Source organism: Anser cygnoides, chromosome 3, assembly GCF_040182565.1.
Source record: "Anser cygnoides isolate HZ-2024a breed goose chromosome 3, Taihu_goose_T2T_genome, whole genome shotgun sequence".
NCBI lineage: Eukaryota > Metazoa > Chordata > Aves > Anseriformes > Anatidae > Anser > Anser cygnoides.
The window spans coordinates 73,524,592-73,548,794 of NC_089875.1; the positions used below are offsets into that span (position 1 = coordinate 73,524,592).

Consider the following 24,203-nt stretch of genomic DNA (forward strand, 5'->3'; position numbering starts at 1 on the left):
TAAGTATCTTCTTGGCAGGAGGTGGGGGACAGCAGGACACCAAAGGCTTCATATCATTTTAAGTTTAAGAAGGGTATTAAGTTTTATTTGACAAGTTAATGCGTAAGCATTTCATCAATCCATTAAAATACTTTATTACAATTCAGTGTAGTGGAATTATAGCTATGCTACATGAAAGTTAATTCTGAGGAGAACAAACTGACCTACTAGTTGTTAGATAGTTTAGAATGTGAATTGCTATATTTTATTTTTAAAAGCTACTTTGTGAAATTTAAAATTCACTAGCTGTCAGACAACTTCAAAACTTCTAACACAGTAAACTTTAGAACTATTGTTCCCACATAATATCATCTTTCTTCAGTGTTGACTGAAGCTTCTGCACATTTTTTAGCAGCTGAAGAGAGCTGCTACTTTTCTGTCCAGCACGAGATTTGGACATACTTTGCCTTACAGTGACTGTAATCTCCTTTGCTTCCTTTTGGTTACCATATTTTAGTTTGACATGAGCTGCCTCCTGTTTCAATTTCTGAGTCTTTCGCTTTAATTTCTGCACCTAGAAGATAAATAATTAGAATGTTACATACTTGGAAGAACTACTGCTGTGTAACTTAAATTTCTACCAAACTCCAAACTAAAGATGCCTAATGGACCTTTTAAAAAAATCATTAAAACCTACTCATCTTGCATACAGTTCTCTTGCTGAAACTGAAAGTTTTACAGAAAACTGACCTCGCCCACACAGAAAGCATTACAGAAAACTGACCTCACTCACACTCAGTACACTGTTGAACCTCACCACTCCCTAAAGTAAAAATGCTTGCTTGAGAGAGAGAGCCTGAATATCATCTGTTACCAATTTATATTTATGATGGTCTTTTCACATTTCAGATTTTACTACCCTAATAACAAGAATCTATGCAGATTATTATAGATTACCATATCTCAGCAGCTTACTTTGAAGCCTCACAACAGAATCAAGAAACAGAATAAATACGGTTGGGTGCTACAGAATGTTTTTTAAGTGTCAAATAAGTCTTTTTGGCATGAAAAGGTCAGTCCTGAAGGTAAAATTAGGCTGGCAACATTCTATATGTCAATTCAGGCTTTAAGTCCACTTCTAAAAATAATGAATTTTAATTGCATTCTAGAGTATATTATTAACTGTAAAACAAAGAGATGGCTACAGCATTTTTAGCACGACAGGTTCTAAACGCAGAAACATGTATCAGAGATATTAAGATTGGTTTGTATAAAATACAAATAGAAATGTCTGTGTGCAAAAGCACCAAAAAAATATAGGTCAAGGTTTACAGGAGTGGTTTGTATTGATAATCAGGGCATAATGGACAATAATCAAACAGACAAACATGAATAATGTGCTATTTACATCATGACCATAAGGCATGTGCTTTGATAAGGCTGTACCACAGCACAGATGACTTGACAGCAGAAGATCTGCACTTTGATAACACACAAGGATGACAACAAGGCTCTACCACATCATATGTGCCATTCCTCTTCCCATCATCCCCAAATGAAGGCAGACTGTAGCCATAAAGATATACAAAATGAAGCAAAGATACAGTTGTTGTCCACTGTCTAAAGTTCATAAAGTCAGCAAGATTCTGAGGCAAAGAATAACACTGTAATTGTTGGCTCTTCAAGAATATAACTTATTTATCCAAAAAACAGTAGACATTGCCAAGAGGGACAGTGAGGACTCAACATTCAGTGTCTTTAGTTTATGTTGCTTACATGCAACCCTGACAAGACTACTTTGATAAAAGTCTTTGGCTTGCGAGTATTTGGATAACAAAAGGTTTAAGAGAGTAAAATCTATCAAAGAATGAATGTGAGTGAAGTTGTTCACACTGAAATCAAATATAATTTTCCCTTTCCTTAAGGTCTCACACCAAATTCTGTTTTGTTTCCTATATAAGTAAAGCTCTTAGGTGAGCCTATTTATCCTGCAAAATAAGGTGAAAGATCAGAAAAAAAAATCTGACAATTATAGTTTGCATTTTTTTATAATGTTCCAAACCAAATTGCTACGGGGGGATAAGCAGCTCATCTACAGAATTGTAGTATTATATGGGCATATATGAAAATCTGTTATTTATGGCTCTAAAACAAATACTGACAGAATGTGTACAGGTTAGGGGTTAAATGAAACTAAAAGGCTTATCCGGCTATGATTTCTGAGAAGTTGCAGTCAATAAACTATTTGGTTAATAAAAAACTTCAATGTTTCAGTAATATACAAGACATTTAAGCCAGTCTGTACAGGAATTATGCATTATATTTTCTCATTTCCCACAGGGACAAGGTACAAAGGAATGAAATCTCAACAGTCTGTCTTAACACAGTGAGCAGAAGTGACAGACTGAGTAACCCAGCTCTGTATTGCAGAGCTGCTACAGGACAGGAATTTTTTTTTCACTGGCATACATATCTGGCTGCCAGCTCTAAGTACTGTTTTGTTTTGTTTTGCCCCTAGTCTGGAGAAATTAGATGTACGAGAACACTGAGCTAGCAAGCTAATTTTAATCACCCATATTGGAACATCCTGGCTTAAGCATTCCAGTGACATTCCAATTAATGTCAACAGGAGGCAGAATTGTGGCAGCCATTTAACTAGCGTGTTACTGGCTGGACAGTTTATTTCTTTTTTCTTACGCTAGTCTGGTGCTTCTTCAGCTTGGATAGTTGTTCTTCTTTAATGTTCATTTGTTTTACAAGGCAACTCAGCTTCCGTTCTAGATCTTCACAAGCTTTGGAGTCCTGAGTTTCCTGTATCTGCTTCAGAAGTTCTTGATGTTCACTATTAAGGACAAAAATGGTACAGTAAGTATTCACTATATAGCCTCTAGGATTTCCTCCAGTACTTCTAGTGTACAAAACAGCTAGCATCTCATGCAATACAGAGTATAGCAATTTAGCATTATTTACCCCTTCACACAATACACATTCACCTGGAATATATTCACTCTAGAAAAGTTTTTTCCATGGGGTCTGATTTTCTCACTTCAAATTCGTAGTCAGCGTACATCTTATTCCTCTCTCTTAGCCACAATCATAACAACTATATGTGTAACAGTGTACAAAATGAGAATTTGGAAATTGAGCAGGGGATAATAGCAGCTATGAAGTACTGTATTTTCACCACTTGCCCAATTTACTGCAGACTTTGAAGGTCTAGGGTAATACAGGAAAGTGTTTAAATTAGTACTTAAATTAGTAACTTTTTAAAAATCAATTTAAGTACTAATTTAAACAACACTTAGTTATTTTCTGATAGATTGTCCAAATTGAAAAATTGTACTAAAAAAGATTAGCAGCAGGTCCTTAATTAGAAGGAATGGTGTAGATCTACTTGGTACCTAAGTAGCTGAACAAATCAAAAGCAGAGACTCTGTTAGACAAGTAATATCTTTCCAAAGATCAAAGCTTCTTTTCTGACTTCTGAGTAACTGTTGATTCTTGACAATTTAATTGAAGCAACTGGTTGTTACTATAAAGAAAAATGTCCCTATCCTTAAATTAGTAGGATTAGACCAACCATTACTTCTTGAAGAAGAGATTGGTTGCCAGTTTAAATTTTGCCACATCAGAAATTTGACACCAGTGTCAACATCCTAACTGGTTTAACCAACATGTCCTCCTCTGTTCCAACCACAGCTTGTCATGTTGACATGTCTACTATGACCAGGTGCATAGCATTAGCCCACAATTCTACAAGCTTGTGTTAATGTGAAGATGTCTAAGAACACAACTTCTAATCCTCGTTTACTTGCATAGCTAAAATGCTACATACACTTGCATCTAGAGCATTAGCTTCATCCTGCCCCTTTTCTGGCAGGAAAGCGTGCCTCTTCTCACAACCTCCTTACAGGACTGGTAACTTCTGCTATCAGCAAGGAATGGGAATGAACCCCACGCTGTCTCAGCGCCCAATGTCTGTGCATTAGGTATGCACATATGGACGGAAGGCAAAGAGTGAGGACAAAGTAACATAGGCTAGACTTTGTGACAAGGCTATTCCTACCATAGCTACACTAACCTGTTCTACCACCCGGACTGACTCCATGATACAGGCTTACTCAATATTAACACTGCCTTTGCAGCATTCTCTAGGAGAGCAGTCTTGGTATACTTTAGAGACCTTAGAGTAGATCTTAAATTTCTAAAAATCATAGGCCTGAAAGATGTTTCATTTGTTTCAGCTGTTAATTCAGTAGCAGCATAGTTAAGTACAAGAGAAGAAACCTAGCTGAAGAATATGTTGCTTGCTTCCAACAACAGTTAAATATCAGGACAAGAAGAAATTTTTGAATGAGAAAAACCTTAGTCAGGCCTGCTCAGGACATTCTCCTAACTAGTCCTACACTTAAGAAGCTAGGTTTGAATATAGCACACCCATAGCTTCACAGGGCTACTGCTGAAGCCACTTTTAACACCAGGGATGAGTACTCACAAGCTCATTTGGCTCATCTCATCTTGTATGGCCAAGAGAAGGTCAGAAAGACTTCCAGTGACAGTAGATGATGTAGAACAAGAGTATACAGGTTTCGAAAGAGCAGTTTTTCCTGAAATCCTAGATGTAGCTCCATCTTGTCTTTGTGATGTGATACGTGGACAGCGATGCTTCATAATATGCAACACACTTTGTACATTTGCACTAACAGAATGGCTGGAGCTGACAGACTTAAAGCAGAATTAGTAAGTGGTTTACAAAAGTGATTAATAATTACAGTAGAGAGACTTACTAAATTGGGTTCTACCATTTCAATGAGAATATTTGGTTTCACGCACCTTCCCAGCCACAAAAGGTAGTACACCTGCCTTTACGTGAAATTGTGAAGGGTGTGTTTTCTTCACTGTAGGATTTTTCTGCTGTAAGACAGACAGAAAATTAAGACAAGATATGCCAATGTGCTGACCCAACTTCTTTTTTCTTTTTTTTTTTTTGGAGTAGGTAAAATTCAAATTAAATAGCAGTGAAATGTATCATCTCAGTTTCCCTCTTGTTTAAAAAAAATAATTTCCTTCCTGTATGTGCAACGAGTAGGATTTTCCAACAATAACAGATGAGATAAGTAAATTATCTTAGCTAAGGAGTTATGAAGATGTTCTTAGTAACAGATAGTTTGACAATTAGATTGACATTCAAGAAACTGAGCATTGCTTACTTAGGTTTGCAAAACCAGAATTGCAAAATTTTGACTGACCTGTAACATATGTTGCAAAATATTCTTGATTTCAGCAATCCCCCAACATGCCATCTTAGGCACAATATGCCATCTTAGGATGTCCTATTTAAAATTACTTTGGAAGCTAATTTTGCCAGATGAAATGAAAAGCAGCTAAGACAGGACACAGAGGACAGCAATAAGACTAACAGAGGTTATTGTCATGCTGGTACGGGAAAGTTTTCCAGTGAGACATTACCAGCCCTATCCCAGTTTTAATTACCAAAAGGAAAAAAAAAGATTTATTCAGCACTGTTCTTCACTTTGGAAATGGAATAAAGTGCATCAGACAAATCAAGTGGCTATTACATCACCATTTTTCACAAATTCCAATCTCTGTGTGAGTCAGATGCTATCAGCAACACTATGTTAATGAAAACTTTCATGTTACCTTCTTCGGTTTATTTTTCTTCCTGTTTTTCTTTTTACATTCATTTTCAGATGATACTGAAGACATCGAAATTCTGCTTATCTCAAATCCTTTTTGAAGCTTTGTGAATAAACAAAAAAGAAAGCAAGTATTTAATGTAATATTCGAAGACTGAAATCACACGGTCTAATTAATTCCCTCTTTCATGGACGAATGAGAGCCAATTAAGGGCACCATTAACTGTTCTGCTTGGAAGATAAGCTATGCTTAAAAACTGAACGGATCACTAGGATGGCACAGTATCAGACGTATATTGCAGCTCTGTTTTACCAGTTCCCACTTTCATATCCAGCTGCAGCAGGTGTACTTTTCCACTGATACCTAGTAACTGAGATAAAGCAATCCTTTTGCTTGCTGCGGATCCAATCATAAAATCCAAAGAATATGAACATTTGCCCAGGGGCAGAGAGAAATGAGCTCATCTGTGTAACAGAGGTCAAGCCTGTTGGACAATCCACAGATTGCTCTGCAGTTCAAAGTTGATATAAAGGCTCATGATAAACAGGATAATAGCCATTCCCAATCAAACACAGGACAAGAACTTTGTTTTGGCATGTGTAACAGTTCCGGCTAAACAATGCTGGAGGTTCATCACTAAAGTGAGATTATTCTGAGTTTTCTGTCATCAAAAGGAAGCTGAACCAGCTTTGCCACACCCTGTGTTTCCCAACAGATCCAACAGACATAAATTGATCCTACAGTGAACTAGTACTAGTTTAAGACACAATTTACTTCACTTAAGTCCTTTCTTGAGCAAATGTTTATACTACTGCTAATGTCAGATTATCTGCTCTGGGGAAGTCATTTTTACTATGTTACTCAGAAGATAAAATCTCTGCACTAGGCTTTCTGCTCTGCAGCAACAAAAACAGTTTAAGAAAGAAACCCCCAAAAATGCAAGTTTTCAACTGTGCCATTCTGCTGTATTCTGGAGGTGATCAGATATCTGGGCTACAATCTGCATGTTAATTCAAAGTTCCTGGACTGAGGAATAGGTATAAAATAGACTGCAGTGATTAATTAACTTCAGCTGTTGGCTATGACTGCATTCTCACAAAATTGTTCTCCAGCTCTGCACGTCCCTCTCCAGGGAATGCCATCATAAACAGCTCTCTCAAAATGGCTGCTACCTCTCAATGAGGTGGGGTTTAGAATACCTGAAGTTACTTTGCTCTTTTAACAAAAAGATCACCAAAGAGAACAAAATCAAAGAAACAGTGAATATTCCTCAGGTGAGTGGTGGCCTAATGAACCAAGTGTGACTTCACAGAACAATGTGAATGTGAAATTCCACCTCACACTTAAAAAATGTGACAGTACCACTGATTAAAGGCTTTTCCAGGTATAGTATAGTACATTAGATCTCAGCAAATCTTAACAAAAAGAGGAATACAAATGAGAACAACCAACCTTACTGGAGGTATAAGATTTTCTACATGACCACTTTCTAGTTAAGGTTACCTGATTCAGTGGAAGTTTCTCCAGAAATTTACTCTTTATCCAGATCACTGGTAGCAGCTTTAAGGCTGACGAATTCTATCATTAACAAAAAAACAAGCAGAATCTTTCTTGATCGAGACAAGCTTTTTCCTATGTGATTTACAACTAGTCTACTTAGTACTCCAGGAGTTCTTCCAGGAGTTACCACTCTAAGAGTTAAACATGTGGAGTTTAAATGTAATTAAAAAGGCATTTAGGACAGAGAGAATAGTTTCCTTCAGTAATAAAAAAGGAGATAAAATAAAACCGTTTCAGTCTACCTGAGTAGCTTTGTCTTGTATTAGCTTGTGCTGATGCTCTTCTTTAGAAAGCTTTTCTTCTAAGTGTTTGATTTTGTCCTGAATTTGAAGGTAAGAATGCTTAGTCACACTTTAGTTTGCCATACTGAATCAGAAGTCTGAAGTAGCTTACAACTGTAATCTGGGATAAAACAGGGCTGTAGGAATTTTTAAGGCCCAGACTGAAAAAAACCACAACTTATGCAAATGAATCCAAGGTAGCCAAGCATTCAGTCAGGTATGTTTTACAATCTCAGCTTTAGCAGAGGAAACTTTTGCAAGAACTTTTACACTATTAACAGTACCAAATGAATAACTTTCAGACTAATTCCATGCCTGCTTACCTCTGCAATTTTTTGAGTAGCAGTAAGTTTAAGACACTCTTTTTCTAGTACTTCAAGTTTTTCAAGTTTGACATGCAGTTCCACCTGGTTCTGATCTTTCTCTTTCTGAAGCTGGGTCTGGAAAATGTAAGCAAGAGTGAAGATGGCAATTGACTGAAATTATTTCAGACAGCAAAAAAACAAACACTACAGTAGAGGTGTTTAATTAGTTTAAATTTAATATTTTTTTTAATTGCAAAGTGATGAAAAATACCAGGCAGACAAAGACGACATAAGTTTCCAGCAGTATTTTGTCTACCAAATATGCAAGTATTAGCATGGCTTTGCTCATTAGGAGTTCCACCTAGGGAGTCTTTTCATACAATTCATTGAACGGCCGTCAACAGCCAGTCAGACAGTAAATTGCTTTTGTTTGTTATCACCCTGAACAGAGCTGAGGAAGAAAGATGTTCAGCTCTTACACGTTTTTATATTTTTTTTTTTACCATATTACTACTTTGTTAGTATGTTAAAAGGCTTCACCTGTTGTTCTAAAACCATTTTCTTTTCCAGTTCCGCACTGGAAACCATTTTCCTCATGTAATCCAGCTGTTTCTCCAGCAGGGAGCAGCGGGATTGTGCTGCATTTAACTTCACACTTATAACTACAGAAAGAAGAAAAGATGTTCAGTACAGCAATGGGAGTCATACATTTAGCCATCCTGTCATCTCTTTGAGGAATTCTCTATCTCCAGAAGAGAGAAGAAAAGTTTTTTTAGTCTGAACAAGTCGTGTGGTTAAAATATATTTTATATATGACATGAGAATCAAGATGCTTTTCCAGAGCTAGTCCCTAATATGAATTCCAAAGGTGTGAGCACAGCTGTTACTTTGATTAATATCAGTAGATATCTAACCAGAATCTGGTTCCTTCCCTTCCACTAACTTTTCTCAAGTTAGCAGTGTTATACAAGTAAACAGATGCTTGGTCATCATACGAGTTAAACACACCACCTGAAATCTGCTTATTCTTTAAAACAGCTTTATGGGTTATGCAATACTTGGTTAATATCTGTACAAATACGATCTAAACTTGATCTGCAATTATCAGGCTTCTGCCTGTCCCCAGTTCTGAAGCAAAAAAAAAGAAAGAGGGGTTGTATTAATCAGCTGTTTGTCAAAACAAACACTCCCTGGATTATACACTCTTTGAGTTGCTGTGGCTACACTTTAGCAGTCAGAGAAATACCTTTCCTCTGTTTCATCAGTTCTTGATGTGCTGTGTCTTTTTTGCAGGATTCATGCTCTAAGGCCTTCTTATACTGAGCAGCTGCTACGGAGAGGCTGCACAGATTATCTTCAGCTTGTGACTTCTCCAGCTCTAGACGGTGGATCTTTTCTTGAAGAGTTCTCAGGGCTGCCACCACAGCTAGCAAACAATGCAACAGTTATATTTAAGCTCTTACAACAGTTCCTCTTACTATTTTTATAAAACACTTCAAACAGAAAAATACTACCTAGATTTTCTTTCTAGGATCACCTCTAAAATGAACAACATTCCCCAACAGTACAATAACACTCAAAATGTATCTGGGAGAAAATAAACATGTTTTCTGCATAAGTGAGGTAGAAAGCACAGGTCCTATGAGAAAAGCTATTTTCACTCCAAATGTTAGCAAACACAAAGAAATCATCGCAAATTCGGTACAGCAAACTCTGGGACATAGAACTATTAGCATCTGTTTACAGAGAAGCAAGGAACACAAGTACATGAGTTCAGTCACAAGTTTTGGTGTAATGCAACTGGTGTGGGCAGATAAAAAAGGACACTGGACAAGCAGAAAAAAAAAATCAGATGCAAGGGACATTTTAGCAGAGGATGCATTTAAAAAACTTTGTTTAAAAAGGTAATGACCCAACCGTCTTACTTCTTGTATTCAACATCTTTTTAAAACCATAAAATCAAATCTGCAAGATTTTGCTTTTAGTCTCAAATCAATACCAGTCAAAATTACAACAAAAATAAAATCAGAGTTCCAACTTCAACTACAAGGAAAAGTTTACTAGCTCTCAAAAAAACATACATACCTATGGAAGTTTAAGACATGTTCTGTAACAAGTTCAGCTTTTCTTCAGACATTTCATAAGCCTTGATATTTTCCTTATACCAATTCAGTTGGTAGAGGAACATCCAGCAAATATTGCTAGCTCCATAACAACTCTGATCAGCTTCCCACAGCCTCATTAGAATAAATAAATAACAGACACCAGAGAGCAGAAAGATGAAGTGGGAGCACTTCTTCCATCTTTCTATTGACATACTATTTAGCTGCGTAATATTAAACTGAACATTTTAATCCAAAAAGCCCAAGCTTTGTATGACAGAAGATTATTACAGAAGTCACAGATTCTTCATATGGGGAGGCCACAAAACAAAGAACAATAATGACACATGCACAGGCTATGTCTATGAAATATTGCAAAGTTGTCTGTGACATTAAATCCAAGTATGGTACACTTGTTATTCACTAAGCTCTCTGGACACACTAAGTCCCTAGGCATTTGTCCTATGAGCTCTAGGGAGTAATCATTGATTAAGGCATAAGACAATCATAGTGGACCTGTATTTCACACAGGCAAATATGCTGATAACTTTCCTGAGAGTCTGTTTTACTCAGAAGTTCTCCCAGTTAATCATACCACACACACACAAAAAAAAAGAGCTTAGAAATAGTAATTTTAAGCTAGAGAGAGTTGAATAGCACTGCACAAAGCCAATTTCAAGTCAGAGTACCGTATCTTTTTTTGCTGAATTTAAAGCATGAATTGCTTCTGTTGAGTTTGAAGCATTCTCCTTTGCTTTTAGAGGAAGTCTGACGATATTTAAGTTAAACAATTTTCAAAGCCAAAGTTTATAAGGATGTTAGAAGACTTGCAGCAGTTTCCATTCCAGATGTATGACTTCAGGGAGACTACTCCCTCAGGACACATACACATCCTGTCACTGTCAGCCTGATAACCACTGCAAGTCATTGAACTGAGTAAAACAGAATGGGGAGTTTGCTCAAGAGATTTCACAAGGAACAATTAAAAACACAACTTTAAAGACATATTTTGACTTTACCTTGGTTATTGGAGATAGAAGGCATGTCAACTCCAACAGCTGCCAACTGCTTTGATTCTGTATAAGTGAAGGATGCAGGAATCATTTTATCTGGTGGCTGAAGAAAGCTTCCTATGAAGCTGTCCTTTGATTCTGAATCCATAGCCTGCAAAAGGAGAGTTAAATAATGACATTAGTTCTTTAATGAACTATATAACGAGGCATATCACTGGGCAGTCCCTGGCTCTGTTTATATCAAAACAGATTATTTTCACCAAAATAATAATTTAAAAAGCCACATGCACCCAGAGGTATTGTGTATTTTAATGCAATTCAAAAACAATGTCTTTTGTAACATTAAAGATAGCTCTCCTCAACCAGCCAAAGTTTTCTATGATTTTTCTTGGTGCTTTCCAAAAATTTATTTCTGGCTTCTTAAAAGCCAAGGATTAACAACATTTTTATAGTCCATATGTACTCTACGACAAGTCACTGAAGCCTCATTTTGTTGTTTACACTGGGAATGCTACGACAACCAAGCATGGTCTACAGGTCATACGAAGGAGGGCTATAGATCATCCGAAGGGAAGAGGTAGAAAAGAAACTAACATTAGAGACCTCTTTACTAAGTTTGGATTTACTGATACTGTAAAAATAAGCTTTTCCACTGTATTCTTTGCTCTTCTACTCATCTACTAGTTTTACTTAGGAAGAGCAGAGAATTCCAATGTCACACAAATGCTTTGCTCAAAAATACAAGCTTTTTTCCACTTTAATAAGGGTCCTATCAACTTACACATCTAAAGTTGAGAGAGGTCTCACTTCTGAGAGCTCCGACCAGGTTTTGCTAGTCATTGGAAGTGTAAACACAATACCAAGAGAGGGAAGATAAAGCACAACACAGCTACCTTTCAAACCAGTACCAAGCACTTCACTTGATATAGTTTAAGAAATGAAGATTATATACAGCTTCAGTTGCTAAAAAACAGCTTATGTGAAGGTTCAGTGATACAACTGTGGTACACCTCTCAAGTTTAAAACAGAGCAAATTGTTCTGATGGAGCAGCAGCACATGATGCTGCCTGCCCTAAAACATGGCTTGCTGTGCTGCAACTTTCAAGAGCCCCACTGAGTGGGGTTCCTGCTCGGACAGAGCTATTTACAGGCACTAATTCCCAAGAAGGTAACAAAAAGGAGGAATCTAGCAACAGGAGGAAGAAATCCTAACCCAAACTGGGAGATGATGACAAAGCATACCCCGGGAAAATTTGTTCATACCGCGTGGGGAAGAAAGTTTTCAATGACAGAACAGGTTTCCAGGAACAGCTCTTCCAGCAGCGTTTCAGAGGCCATACAAAATACAAAAAAAATCAGCATCCATCCTCACCTCCTCTTCAAGATACACACGAAACTGAAGGTACATGGAAATACTTTCTTCCTTCTCCAAGCTGTCATCACAGAGTTGTTGACATCAGCAACTCATTGCCAGGGCTTGCTTGACTTCAGGCCTCCCAGACACCACTGTTTTCGCATGCTAACAACCCCAGGACAGATCCCACATCTCAGGTTGCCCCCCCTGGCACCAGCACGGCCTCCTTGGCACTGACATGGCCCCTCCTTGGCCACCTGGGCCTCAGAGGGGGAGCTGGCCACCCTTGCACCACAGGATTTTTCTGGAGAGCTTCCCAGGAGGCCCCGCCACCATCTCGGGGTGCTGGCTGGCCACACCAAGCCCAGGCAGCTGGCTCTTCAGGCTGGGTGGGCAGGGAGGCAGAGGATAGGTGAGAGGTCCCACCTGATGGCCCTGCCAGGTGTACGGCATGTATAAGTTGTTTGTGGGCCTCCACAGCTCTGTTCTGGAGGACCAGGAAACCCAACTAACAGATGGGGAAGTCCCACAGACACAGAGAGATCAGGGTTGGGGACAAGAGAGAACATAGGTCTGGCATGCGGCACTGGCATGATATTTCACAAAGTACCTGGCATGGCACAGCATGATATTCCTCGAAGTACAAAGTAAGTGAGACTTACCCATTTTCCTGTTGCTTCTCAACTCCTACACACTGATGACAAAAAGGACTAACAAAAAACGGTCCTTAAAAATACACATACACGCACACCAAACTTCCTGCTGCTGCTATTAAGTGGAACACAACTTGGAAACATAAGTGTAAGAAGGTCATTTTTGCCCATACCATCTAACCCTTCAGCAGTCAGCACAAATAGAGGCTCGCTTTTTCATGAGTTACCATCCTCCAGTGGAAGGAACCCTGCTTTCTTGCATGTCTGCAGCTGCTACAAATCAATTAGTTTCCTTATTGCCTTCACATAAACAAGTCCTGCTGTTTCCAAGGAGATGGGTACGCAGACAGTTGTAGGAAGGGCAATGATCCGAAGCAAATAACAAATAAGAGAGGGAGGGAATAAAGTGCCAGAAAATTTGAGAAATCCTGGTCAAGCTCAGCAACACAAAGGGGGGGGGGGGGGGTTGCTATTTAGGAGAAAGGGAAGAAAAATACCCTTTAGTTCAGCAGGTGAAGCAGGAAGAAAGTGAAAGAGAAGAGGCCAGCTCACCAGCCCGGTGATGGTGATCTAGCTAATCCCACATGGGCTTCAGCATGCCCAGCCACTATTTTACCAGCACAACAGAGGGAAATATGCACCCTGGAGAAGCATGGGCAGCAAGAGCTCCCCAGGCTGCTCTTAAGATGGCTGTGAAGGAAGGTAACAATTCACAACTGAGACACTGATGTTTGCAGAACCCCTGCTGTGGACATGGTTACAGACGCCTTGTTTTGCCACAGCTTCTCAGAGACTAAAATAGGCTGAGGGAATGGTTGCTATAGCATTTCTAGGTTCTGCCAACACACTTACTTCAGTCGAGGTGCTCTGGTGTAGATGAGCCCTTTAATATCTTAGGAGGTAAACAGTTTATAAGAACCATCCCACACAGGAGCAATATCTACAATGCTGCAGGCCTCAGACGAGGACATGGGCCAGGAAAAGGACCAAGTCACTCTACACCAGCAAGACACCATCAAAGATCCTAAACATTTTCAGCCCATGAAACCAAGAAACATATCAGAAAGTAATTAAGGACCCAAAATATATTTGGACATCAACTGTCCTACAACCAACTTTTTCCCCAGGAGTATTTATGTTTCTATAAGACCATCACAGGCAAACTTAACTGACTGCTATTTAATGCCATGCTACCATGGATGCAAGTACCTAGCCCTAGAGAGGTGCTTTAAAGCAGATACTCTCCCTGAATGGTAATGTTTGTGCTAGTATACCTCTATGGGGCCTAGGAGGATTAAGCACTTAAACAACACCAGTTAAAGCAGCCAAACCACTGCTGTTTAGACAAGCTCCTCGCTGGGGAAATCAGTGCCCCAGCTGGAGTTTGGGGAACAACCAAAGGAGAAGCGTGTGCGTTAAATAGAGGCTGACAAAACACCCAGGTTGCGGCTCCGTGGCCCCAGCAGCAGATCCCCGGGGGGAAGCACTCGTGGCTGCAGTTTGCATTGAGACTCACCCTTTGTTTTTTTAACTGGAACTGACCCAGCCTGTGTTGATGGCTGCAGCAATGATGCTCAGATGCCCGCTGTTATTTAACATAGAAAAATGCAAAATAGGAGGTTATACATAACCAACATCAAGCATGGGCAATTTAGTGCTGCCCACAGGCTTCCCGTTAACCTTTAGCCTGGCACAGCCACCTATGTTGTCTCCAAGCCAAAGCTGGCCTGATCCAGGAGGCTTTTTGGCATAGTAAATTAGCTCTGTGACAGCCCTGCTCTAAAGCAATTGCACTACCTACCTCCTAACTTGCTGGAGCTGGTGTGCTCATCCCCTGGGGGTAAGCATGAGCAGGCCCATTTCATTCCAGCAGGACCACTTCTGGCTCTTGGCTCACTGCCACATGCAGGCCAGAGTGAGCTTGCACAAAGGCTGTTGGATGGTGAACCTGCCTTTAGGTCCATATATATCTATATGTGACTTTCATACCTCTGAAGAGTGCAAACGAAATGGAGTTTGTTACTTAATGCAAACAGAATTTTCCGTTTCATTGAAGTCATGTAAGTACTGATGTCTAGCCCAAGTAAGCATATAAACAGTGAGGAGCTACTGAATGTCACCAAAATCCTACATGTTACACGAAGACCAGCTATGACTTCCTCATTCTCCTTCTCCTCTCTTTTCCTTTCCTCCCCTTCACTGTTAATCACAGCATTAAAAATTTTTCAAAAAAAAAATTCTGTCTCAAGTCCAAAAATGTTTTGCCACAAATACAATTATGTCATGCACTGTAAAGCAGCACACAGAGAAGCTTTTTAGGAGTGAATTTTAACAGGCCCAGGGAATAATGCTGGCATAACAGTTTCCCAGAAGATATACGCCGGAGGAATAATGTGACAATGTAAGGGATGCTTTCACTAAGTTCTCCAGCATTTGCTATCTTAGAGAGGTCCTGGCTTATTCAGATTGCTGTGAGGGCAACCTTTTAGAACTAAAGAAAAGAGATGTTGTCAGAACAGCTTTAAAGAGGAAAAAGAAAAATCAGAATAAAGCATTATTCAGAAAGAAACACAAAGATATGTCTTCTGACCTGACCTGCTGGGCATAATATTTTTTTCTTAACTGAAAACAAACTCTCAGATAAATCAAGGAATGATGCACTGTTTATCTGACATTTTATAGGAGAAATTCTAAAGAATTGCCCCTACGCAGGCTATATCGAGAAACTACCAGAATGCTGGCTGCTGTCTTGTCTATTTGAGCCAAGTATTGCTGGCGAAAGGTTATGTTAGAGGCCATTTTCATGACACAATCCAATCGGTCTATTTTTTTCCCCTTTCACTTTCCTTCAAGAACCAGGAAAAAAGCTTGATCAGCTGTACTGGATGTGCTGCAATGCTCTTTTAGCCTCATTCCGGACGGACAAAGAACAGCCTTTCCACTGACCAAAATAAATAAATAAAGTTGCAGGCAAACTGCATTGTTGTTTTGGGAACACCCAGTCTCTAGCATCCTGACACAGCCACTTTAATCAGCTTGAAACATACGACCTTGCTCAGGCCATATCTAAGGAACTGGTACTCACATGCCTTCTTTGATCTAAAGGGGTTAGATATGCAATGGTGACAGCTGCAAAAGTAATAGGAAGGGAAAGCTAACTGAATCAATAAACCATTTCAACATGTTTTTAAGTTCACTTGATCCTCACTGTAAATCAGTTTAGAACAAGCGACTAAAAGTTGTTAGAACAATTAAGGAACTTGGTGGCAACGGGGAGTTTTTTCAAAAGCTGACACAGGCAAATCCATGGGAACTGTGTTCTGTTTGTGAGTGAAATGGACAGTCTCAGAACTGGATATATAAAGGTTTAGTGCCCAGTTTCTTCTTTGACACTGCTATACCAAAACCTATTCACTTCTAAATTCCAAGTCTCATGCAGAACTTCAATACAATCATTTTTTTCACTCTTGGAATAAAAGGAAAAAAATAAATTCCGTGTTTTCTCATGATACTATGTACTGTAAAGTACTGTAAAACCTAGTATTGTAATGAACAGAAACTCTTAAGGCTTTTATTCATTCTTTCAGTCCTTCTAAACATTCATATCGATATTACTGCAGTTCCTGTTTGCTCGAGATAAAAAATAGAGAATAAAAAAGAGGAATAAAGAAAATGGAGTGAGTTACACAAGTAATCTGGGCAAAGAAATAACAAGGTGGGGAAAAAAAAACAGATTTTTGAGACCTTTTTGTTCAGGAAAGAATTCTAACCTGACAGTGTATGAAGCAATCTTGGGTCATAATGTCATAATGAGTTTTGCTATTTTCTTCAAAGAGTGCAGGAGACCGAACTCCTCATTAAACTGAGCTTTCAGTCGTATGTACATGATAAAATCATACCTTTGTGGGGAGACTGAGCTGGTGCAAACTGCTTTAACCTGTACGTGCAGCTGATAACTGAATTTAGCATTCAGAGGAGCAAGACTGCAAGTTCCTATCAAGTAACAACAGATAAGCTAGCATGAAAGCACCTGGCCTGGAATAGAGTGTTATCAAAAAAATTACATTTCTATACAGTCCAAAGTAATTAAATATAACCTTTTTGTAATAAGCACCAAATACAAAAACAAATACTATCAATGGTCACTAACATACTTCCCCACTTCCCTAGTAATTCTGTTTCTCTCATCTTCTCCTTTCATCCACCCCCATGTTATAGTTGCTTTTCCTCCCTCACTTCCAGCCTTTTCCTTGTATTTACACTGTACTGTAGCTTTGTTCCTTGCTCTTCTCCCTTTGGACTTCTTTTTCTCCCACTCCCTCTACTAGCATACAAAGACATGTTTTTTTTGTTTTCAAGGTTAAAAGGGACATTTTCTCTCACACAAGAATAACTATCAAGTTTCTTCCCTTCATATTTAGGATTCAGTCCCAACAGATACTGTTTGCTCTTAGCACACTGACTGATGTGGAAATTAAAGTGCTCTCTTCTGTAGTCTTCATGAGGAAAGCAAAAAGTTACTTTTTCCATCCACTATTTTCTGCTGCTGATGCCATCACACTGTCTTTCATATGCAGTTTGCTTAGCTTGCTCACTTCTCTTTACCCTCCAAAATCTACTCTTTTGCTCCTTAGACTGGAAGCAGCTCTCCCAGCGTTCTGGAGAGCAAAGCAGACTACGTGTGAATGGACAGATTGGAAGGCAGGAGGAAATTACTGACTCTGCCTATTGACCCTCGATTTAAAGAGGAAGACTAGGCTGTTGAGCGGAGGGAAGGTTTTCAAGAGAAACCATCTCCAGTATACAAGAATATGGATCTGTGCAGAGGCAGAATAATTAGAGATTAGAAAGGCAAATACAAAAAGAAAGACACATGTTAGGGTAGGGTGTGGGTTATAATGTACGTGTTGGTTGACATGACAAACATAATGAAGAAATCTAATGAAGTAGGGGATAGTTATTGCAGGCACTGACTCATTCACAGTAAACACTTTTACTGCACGATAATTTTCACCTTTTACATCTCAAATATTTAATGGGATCATTGAAAGATGGTTCTGAATGTTGCAACTTGCCCTCTAGGCAGATAAAACAGACAGATTGTGTCCCCACCATCGCCTTGGAATTTATTTTCAAAGTAAACTTATGTTTTTACCAACACTTTCTCAGGAAAGTGCCAGTCTTCATCCACCATCCTTTAACCTAGAGTGGAGTAGGAGGTAGATCTTTGGCCAGATAACTAGAAGAGCATGACATGGATGTGATGAGAAACACAAAGAGAGTAACTGTTCATAGGATTTGTCTCCTTTTACCTACTGCCACCCCTACATTTTTTTCTTATATTCCTGTGCTGCTGTTAACTAGGTACCTGGCAGGGAACAAGAATTCTATTCTCTATTTGTACACCAGGCAACCTAAGAAAAAGAATGACCAAAAATACATAAATAAATATTAACAAGGAAAATATAAGTCTCCTGGTAAGAAATGATCCTCAAAGTAATCTTTTTGTCACCAACAGCTGTCTTCAAAGATGCAGAAAAACTGCAAGCAGATTTAAGAGCAATTCCTCAATCTTCTTTTGGAGATCTCTTGTGCTGAAGAACAATGTTAAAGGATAGCATCCTCTTATATGACTTAGAATATTCACAGCAAGTCCAGTACATCCGCATCGTGCATCCTGAGCACATACAATATTCTAAGTATCAATGCCAAATAGAGTATGTATATAGTATGGCATAACGTCTACTCAGAAATGCAAAAATGGTATATCACTATGTTATCTGGGAAAGCTTACAACATTCAAAACCATGCAGCAGAATACTAGCTTCATAGAAACTGTACATTTCAACTTGCATGACTTCATAGGTGCAGGAAACATCTGAGTAAGATGCTATGAAATTCTGCACAATGTTGCATATATAAAACTTCAACTGATTATAATATAATTAAAAGACTTTTCTCCCCTGATGCACAGTCTCTGATTGCAAAGCAACTTAGAACATAATTGTGGATCTCGAGGGACTTGACTTAAATTCCTGGTGTTCTGTGTGACCTTAGTAAATCACAGAGGGGTGGGACTGATATGGGATTGATGTTCCAGGATCAGCCTCAGGGCTGAATCCCGAGTTTGGTAATGATTGGCTTACATTCCCTGTGTGTAAAAGAAGTGTAGGTATATGGCCAAAACAAGCAGCATGCTTAGTGGGGAGCTAACAAGAGCTGTTGCAGGGAAACGCCATGAACGTGGATGTATGTGAAGTCCCACCCTGGTGCTTGGCACCTTTGTCCTCTTAGGACTCAGAATTTGGAGTCCTCTTCTAGTGGTGAGTGCCAGAATCTGTTCTTTAAAACAATGAATAAAGAGTCCCTGTAGCTTCTCCGGTCTGTGATTTCATTTCACATGTCTGCTGCCACAGCATTTTTCTTTGTGTTATTACTGGAAAATACTGAAGCCTGTGTTAATATACAGCCTGCCAAAGGTGTTTGAAAGTCCTATTTGGCTGTCAGCAAACAAAAAATTCCCAATAAGCAGCGTTCATTTTCTTTTAAAGCGTAGCTTGAGGAAGTAGTGTCCATCTTCTCTATGCTGTTACCCAGTGGTTAGAGCACTGGCCAGGAAGTGGGAGTTTAATGGCTTTCCTGGGAAGCATTCATACTGCATCCCTGACCACCATGCTGAGGCTGGGAGGAGGAAGAGTAGGAAGGAAGCAGGGAGTCACCACCTTCTCGTTTGAAGTTATGACCCTGTTCAGACAGGCCTATAAGAGTACAGGACAGGGAGATGGCAGCTGAGGCAGAAGACAAAGTAAAACAAGGATGAGTCTCTGACACATTGTTTAACCACTGGAAGAGAGTCCTGGGCTTTTTTATGCATTTTACTATTTCTATAGTAAATAGTCCCTGGACAAAAAAAGCTGCACTAGCTTGGGAATAGCCACCAGAACCCTGGAGTCCCTTCTCCTAGGTAAAGGCCTACAGCTACAAAACCATGCTCCCCCTCCGTGTCTCTTTCATTCTCTTTCACAACAGTTTTGACGTCAAGCCTTCTTCTCTGACAACTTCAAGTAATGAGTGGATGTCCCTTCCACCTGCTGTCCTTCTGAGCACCTAGGACACTCCCCTGGGAGATACCAGGTGTTGACAGAAACCCCTTTGAGCTGACACAAACCCCTTTGAGCTGAAAGCTGCTTCTCTCATCACTGGCTTGTCACACTGAAGGTGAGTTCTCCACCAAATGCAGATGGGCACCAAAACCTGCAGTGGCTATAGACAGAAAAATCTGACCTTGCTGGGGTGAGTCTGCTGGGCTCAGAGAACTTCTCAGCTGGACCTCTCTCAGAGCTGCCTAGACCACAAGTGGGCACAAACAGGAGACAGGTACCAAGATGCCCAGCTTGGGGCAAACCTAGACCTTTTTATCCAGAAATGGACTAACAGAGTTCAGGTGGCAGCTCAGTGGCATGTCTTGGATCAGAAGTTGTTGTTTAGACATGCCCTCTTCTGGGGTCTAGCTCTTAAGTCTTTGAGGCTGCATTTATACATTTAAATGGAGTACAGCCAGAAAGCTGGCAAGCACAGCATGACATTAAGAGGTCTGTACTTCTGGTTCATCGTAGCCAAGCTCTTCTCAAAGCAACGTTTCTCATTTCCTCCCATGTTGTACGCTGTACCTTGCTTGAACAGTGAGGCCAGTCTGCAGGGATGACACATGAGTCTGGGCTTAACACCAAGCTTGGGCCTGAGGTCAAAGATAGTGCAGGAGCAGCCCAACTTTCTGGTGTCTCTCTGCAAAACAGGAGTCCCTGAACCCTGCTTCCTCAGAAGGCTGCTGTGAAGACAAACGCATTAAATACTGTGGAGTGCTCAGATACTGCGATGAGATGCTAAAACCCAGATCCAAAAGGGGAAGGTGAGCTTTTAGAAGAAAGAGATCCCTGGGTAGGTATTTGTTAGTTTGAATTAAATAAGCCTCAACAAAAACGGGCATAAATGAAAGCATTTGAAGGAATCTAATTCAAAAAGCAGTTCCTTCTAAGTTGCATGAGTTTTACTGTGTTAATGATAGTTCCCAGTAACTGACTAAAGGGACTCTGCAGTAAAGTGCTCTTTTGTGACATACAGAAACTGGGAAAGAACTTTTGCAAGTAAATAAAATGTAATTTAGGTCTTGTTTATAACTTAGAAGAGGACATGAATACAACTACTTTATATTATATTTCCAAAAAAATAATTCTGCATTTGGATATGATTTGCATAGGGTTATAGAAGTCCCTACATAGTTAAAAGAGAAGGAAGTTGATAAATAATCAAGGAAGGAAACACTGAGGTTTAAAACAGCCACAGATTTGTTTTACTTCAGCTTATCATTTTGAAAACTCAAATGCTGTAATTCTGGATGGGTTGCCAGATTGTTTCCTTCATAATTCTGCCTCTCTCTTATCCATTCTTTAGGGATCAAAAACAAGCATATTAACTTCAGCCAGTGAACACACAAATCAAACAAACACATTCCCCTAACTTCAGGCTCTGATTAATTCTGCCAGTAGCCTTTGACCTTGATTTCCACAGTGTCTTGCAGTACACACAGGAGCTTGACCCAGTATCGGAAAACTGCAGAGATTTGGTCTGGAAAAAAGAAAGCCACCTTCATCTCCATTACCAAAGCGCTACATTAAAATCTATCAAACAAAGAGCTGAAATCTGAAGTTTAGGCCTTGGAGCCAGTTTCACAATCTGTTTCCTGTAGCCAGAGTTCATTTGCAGCCAGTGGAAAAAACAACTTCTAAAAGATAAAAGGCAGAGCCATGACTCTCAATCAATCTTAGCGTTCAGTGTGGGAATATAAGCCGTACTGAAGTCTAACATCAAGGCGGCAGTTTTGATTCTATTTCAGCTTATTGATCTCTGATGTATGTAGGTATTGTCAGAGATACCCAGCAAGTACAAACTTACCATGGGAAAAACGAGGTACATCCAACCTCTGAAGATCAAGATTTAGATAGAAATAAAGCAAGCATTCGTGACTTGCCTACTCACAGGAAAACTGGGAGACTGTAATAAGTGACGACAGAACGGGACAGGAAGCTGAAGTGGTAGCTAATGTTAAAAAAAATAAAACTTAAAAGGCCCTGGCAGCATTATTTTCTTTGAACCCATCAGTTATGATGGGTGGAGGCCTCGAGTGCTTAGAGAAATGAAGTCTCGCATTTATTGCAGGTGGTGATGATTTTGGTAGATATATTGTTCACGAGGGTGCCAAAGGCCTAGAGGAAGCAGCTGCGTGAAGCAGCCCAGGCCTGTTCACGCTACCGAACAATGGTAACTCAGCCTCGCTGCAGAAAGGTTTTTATAGGAGGAATGGGGAAAAAAAGAGATTGGTCTGCCTTGAAAACTACAGGTAATGATAGATTGTTTTGCAAGTTTTGGAGAAACTGTGCCAGGATAATGAAAGGAACGTCTGATGGAGAAAGCAGATTGTTTGCAAATAAAGGAGCTGTTGATGGCTAGTTTTTGTGAGCTGGTCCAAGCTCTGCGCCTGGAGTCCGAGTTTCTACGTATTTCTGATCTGTATTGAACTTCAGGTCTGAGTTTTGAATGTCTGAGCAGGAAACATGCATGCCATAAATGCAAAATAACTATGCCAGGCCACATATGGCCGATGTCTTGTTTTTGATTTACCTACAAGTGCTCTCTAGCCTTTCAGTATGCTCCAAACTGGTGGCTTGGGGGTGGCAGCTGCACCTGGGTGGCTCTGCCCCTGCCTGCACGCTTCCTGCTCCTCTGTCAGCCCCAGGAGCAGTGCCAGGAGGCACATTGGCTCAGGGAGCTGACTGGGCTGAAAATTAACTTTATAAAAAAAAAAGCCTTGTTTCCTGCACAAAGGAAGGAAGGAGTCCCTGCGGCCAGGGCAACAGCAAGGCTGCCCACAGGGCAGCAGCGTGGGCCTCACCTGCATCAAAACATCGGGGACCTGGTGCTCAATTTGAATATTTTAGGGATTTTCTTTATTTTTATTGCTGTTTTATTTTCGATTTGGAAGGCCGCTGTGCTTGGACACGCGCTGTTTGTCTTCCCCGCTACTGTGTTTACTTAGGCTACACCAAAGGCAGCACATACCTACTTGATAAGCGATTCTGGTCGCTCAAGGCCTATTATTTTATTATTATTACTATTAATTATTTGTTTTTGCTAACACAAACTTCAGAACTTTATTTTCTTCCTGTTTTTGCTTTTTTTTTTTTAAGAAAAAAATAAAAACCTGTTTGCGGAGTGAAAAATTTTGAAAAATCTGACTTGGGGAGGGAAGAGAGTGGCCCCCGACGAGCCCCGGTGCAGAAATAACAGTCACTTTCCTCCTCCCTCACCCGTCCCGGGGCCGCCCCACCGCGATACCGGCACACCGGGCTCAGGCGGAGCGGCGCCGAGCACCGCCAGCCCCCTCCCCTCCCCTCCCCTCCCCTCCCCTCCCCTCCCCTCCCCTCCCCTCCCCTCCCCTCCCCGCCTCGCCTCGCGCTGCCTCCTGGGACGCGTAGTTCCCCCTCCCGCCAAACGCACAGCGCCGCCCTCCAGCCGGACTACAACCCCCAACACCCCTCCTCACAGACGCCGCTCCCCGCTCCGGCTGGGCCTCCGTCGATGAGCGCTGCAAGGCGATTGCCTGTCGGGCGCGTCCATCGCCCGCTGGGGCGGGGCGTCCCCTCCCCTCCGCGCTCCGGGGCGGGGCGGAGCCGCCGGCGCCGCGGGGTGGTGGCCGGCCGGAGGCGAAGCCCCCGCGGTGGCGGCCGTTGGGCGGCGGTTGGCGGCGCCGCTCCCCCGCCGATGCGGTGCGGGCAGCGGGCTGCGGGCTCGTTCTCCTCGGGGGCGGGTCGGCTGCCGCGGCTCCGCCATGGGGCGTCCGCCGCGGGGCTGCTGAGGCGGCGGGGGGGCTCCATGGAGGAGCGGGAGGGCGACGTGCGCTGGGACGGGCTGTGCAGCCGCGACGCCGCCGCCCGCGCCGCCGCCCTGGAGCACGTCGGGCAAGCCGTGCTCCGCCGCGGCGGGGCGGCCGCCGCTCCCCGGGTGCTGGCCCGGCTGCTCATGCTGGCCAAGCGCTGCCCGTTCCGCGACGTGAGGGAGAAGAGCGAGGCCATCCTGAGCGGCGTGCAGGTGAGCGCCCGAGGAGCCCGCAGCCTTCGGCCCGCAGCCGTGCTCGCCCCGCAGGGCGTGAGGGAGGGACGGAGGGAGGCGAGGGCCGGCTGCGGGGCTGCCGGGGCAGGAGTTGGACTCGATGGTCCTTAGGGGTCCCTTCCAGCTCGGGAT

At 41.3% G+C, this 24,203-nt stretch overlaps 2 protein-coding genes across 17 annotated transcripts in view; one reads left to right on the forward strand and one right to left on the reverse strand.

Moving 5' to 3' along the window:
* Positions 1 to 56: 56 nt before the first annotated feature.
* On the reverse strand, positions 57 to 23,636 carry CEP57L1 (centrosomal protein 57 like 1). Of its 13 annotated transcripts, none has more exons than XM_048081086.2 (13): positions 23,506 to 23,632; positions 14,422 to 14,490; positions 10,905 to 11,049; positions 9,030 to 9,209; positions 8,324 to 8,445; positions 7,802 to 7,918; positions 7,440 to 7,517; positions 7,141 to 7,215; positions 5,641 to 5,739; positions 4,813 to 4,893; positions 4,475 to 4,704; positions 2,677 to 2,821; positions 57 to 553 (listed from the first exon to the last, which is right to left on the reverse strand). In XM_048081086.2, exons 3-13 carry the CDS (start codon positions 11,044 to 11,046, stop codon positions 329 to 331), a joined length of 1,494 nt encoding a protein of 497 aa, XP_047937043.2. In that variant the 5' UTR covers positions 11,047 to 11,049; positions 14,422 to 14,490; positions 23,506 to 23,632; the 3' UTR covers positions 57 to 328. The 13 variants fall into 13 exon arrangements, with proteins under 13 accessions (XP_047937043.2, XP_047937041.2, XP_047937042.2 ...); XM_048081084.2 differs by lacking the exons at positions 14,422 to 14,490; positions 23,506 to 23,632 and adding exons at positions 12,162 to 12,211; positions 12,915 to 13,072; XM_048081085.2 differs by lacking the exon at positions 14,422 to 14,490 and having other exon boundaries at positions 23,506 to 23,636.
* SESN1 (sestrin 1) overlaps positions 23,621 to 24,203 on the forward strand; it is a 75,471-nt gene continuing 74,888 nt past the window's right edge. Inside the window, exon 1 of one of the 4 annotated variants that reach the window (XM_066993170.1) lies at positions 23,621 to 24,050. In XM_066993170.1, the coding sequence (XP_066849271.1) occupies positions 23,724 to 24,050 (327 nt within the window). In that variant the 5' untranslated portion in view covers positions 23,621 to 23,723. The remainder of the gene's footprint in view (positions 24,051 to 24,203) is intronic. The other 3 variants (XM_048081080.2, XM_066993171.1, XM_048081083.2) reach the window with 3 other exon arrangements.